The sequence below is a fragment of the Sphaeroforma arctica genome (genome assembly GCF_001186125.1).
Source record: "Sphaeroforma arctica JP610 unplaced genomic scaffold supercont1.4898, whole genome shotgun sequence".
Classification (NCBI taxonomy): Eukaryota; class Ichthyosporea; order Ichthyophonida; genus Sphaeroforma; species Sphaeroforma arctica.
This window is the reverse complement of record NW_014035660.1, coordinates 1-2,214: the sequence shown is the minus strand read 5'-3', so window position 1 is coordinate 2,214 and position 2,214 is coordinate 1. Positions and strand designations below refer to the sequence as shown.

Here is a 2,214-nt window from a genome sequence, read left to right as displayed (position 1 = left end):
TATGTATCTAAATACTTGTTTAGGTACATATTTTTAATATATGTTGCAGATCAGTGATTGAAAGCCAAGTGGGTATAGAGTGATTGAAACACCATAGTCATCAATTCTATCTCAGGATTGCGATTCACATGTCTTATATCTCACACTTCGACCTATAAAAATATACTACCTCGTATGCATGTGTTGCGGTAGTCTGGAAGTTAATTTTTGAGTCAAGACGTTTGTTGTATGCATGTATAGCCAGTTTTTATTCATCAAGTGATATATATATATATATATACATACTTCAATACTACAGAGAGAAGACTGGGGAGCGCATAAAAAGACCTGCGCGAGTACAAAGAAAAAGAGAGTGGAGCGAAAGAAAAAGCTAGAAGAAGCAAACGCGCGAATTGCCAACGACAAGATCCTGGAGGAGATCTCCAACTCAGATACAGGTACAGCACAAGCACGTACTCAGATACGTGTCTCGCCTCAAATACAGCCGAGTGCTATACCACCAACACCCTCACCTACATCGCGACAGTCAAACCCAACGTCATCTGCCAAGATCCCGGTAAAGGAACATGCGCAGAAGACTCAGTCTGCATCACGGCCACAGACACGGGCCCAGGCTCAGGGACAGGCAAAGGAGGTAGGACAAACGACAGCTCGAACGCAAACACCTACGGTAGTAAAACCACCTACACAGGGAAATGCAGCAGCCCAATCCCAGGGGAGGTCTACTACACACGCACGCGCAGAGCCGCGAGCACAGACACAGAAACAGCCGCAACCACAAAGAGTGCCTCAGAGTGGACCACAGACGACGGTACGAACGCCTGCTGCTGCTATAGTAAAGCCAACTACACAGGCATCAACCCTGTCGCAGCAGCCACAGAGTGTACCACCGAACATATCAGGAAGAACAACTGTGAGGCCGCCTACAGATGTACCAGATCCAGCACAATCTCAAGGTAAACCAGCAACACATACTCCATCGCAGCCACAGCCACAGAAGCATCCGCAGACAGCGCAGTCGATGGAGAATGCACAATCGCAAGCACCTTCTGCAACGCATGCGCGTACAGCTGCATCTACACCGGCGGGTTTGGGTATACATTCAGGAACACCCACACCCATACCCACATCTAAGCAACAACAATCATCTGTGCAAGCACGGAAAGGGCCAACGGATCCCCAGCCGACAGTCTCTGCAAACAAGGATGCGAGGAATCCTTCGAACGCAAACTCACCGGCCGAGGTGACAGCAATACTGCAGTGCGGGGCAACCGCAAAACCGCAATCAGCAACAGTGGCGATGGTTAGAACGGCTCCGTTGGATGACGCCTTGACAAGCACGGCTGTGGGTGTGCTAAAAGTGGGACCGTCACTCAATGACGGGGTTACAGCTCATGTAGTGCCACCAGCTTTAGAGAAGACGCAGGATATTACCACAGCGAAGACAGTACCAGCAGCAAATGTAGGGGAAACAATGGTTGGTACAGGGGTGTCGAAATTGACCGCTGCAAGGATATCAGTGACAACCTTATCAACACACACATCAGCACCTGCTGGAAACTTAACAAAAGCCGGTACAAAGCCTATATCGGTTGCCGGGATACCAACAGCAACTTGGTCACAGCCTAGAGTAGCTACTGAAGGTATATCAGCAACTGCATCTGCGAACATGGCTTCAAACACATATGCAGGTGAAACGACAGTAACACCAAGCTTATCACAGCCGGCGACGGCGACAGCGACTGTCAATAAGCCAGCAACAGGAACCGTTACCATGACAACAACATCTGTAGGTAGACCAGCAACAGAATTATTGAGTACGCCAGTGGCAGCAGTTTCAATCATACCCACGACAGCACCTACAGGCAAGCCATCAACAGCTGGAAGGATATCTCCGAAAACCGCAGGCATCCCAAGCGTGGGCATGTCTCGGAAAGTGGATACTGAGTTGTCTACGATCCCTCCTGCAGCAGGCAAGAATGATTCCGAGGTATGTTGTTGGTCAGGGGAGTTGTGTTTGTCAGTGTATCATTGTAGCTGAGTAGATAACAAGCGATATTGGCGATACTGTCACTCCATTAGCAGTTGAGTATGATTTTGAAGTTTTAGGGTAGGCGTGTTTGCTCGTGCTTTTGACATCATGAGGGTGTGAAATTGCACTTACGAGGTTATCGAGTAGTTCTATCTGTGACTTTGCACTCATTTGTATGTATT

The 2,214-nt window shown here is 48.4% G+C and overlaps 1 protein-coding gene across 1 annotated transcript; it reads left to right on the top strand.

The window, feature by feature from the left end:
* Positions 1-298: 298 nt before the first annotated feature.
* On the top strand, positions 299-2,041 carry SARC_14643 (hypothetical protein; the record flags this gene model as incomplete). Its single annotated transcript, XM_014291223.1, has 1 exon — positions 299-2,041. A coding segment is annotated over one exon (1,743 nt), but the record flags the coding sequence as incomplete, so codon positions are not given.
* Between the last annotated feature and the right edge of the window lie 173 nt (positions 2,042-2,214).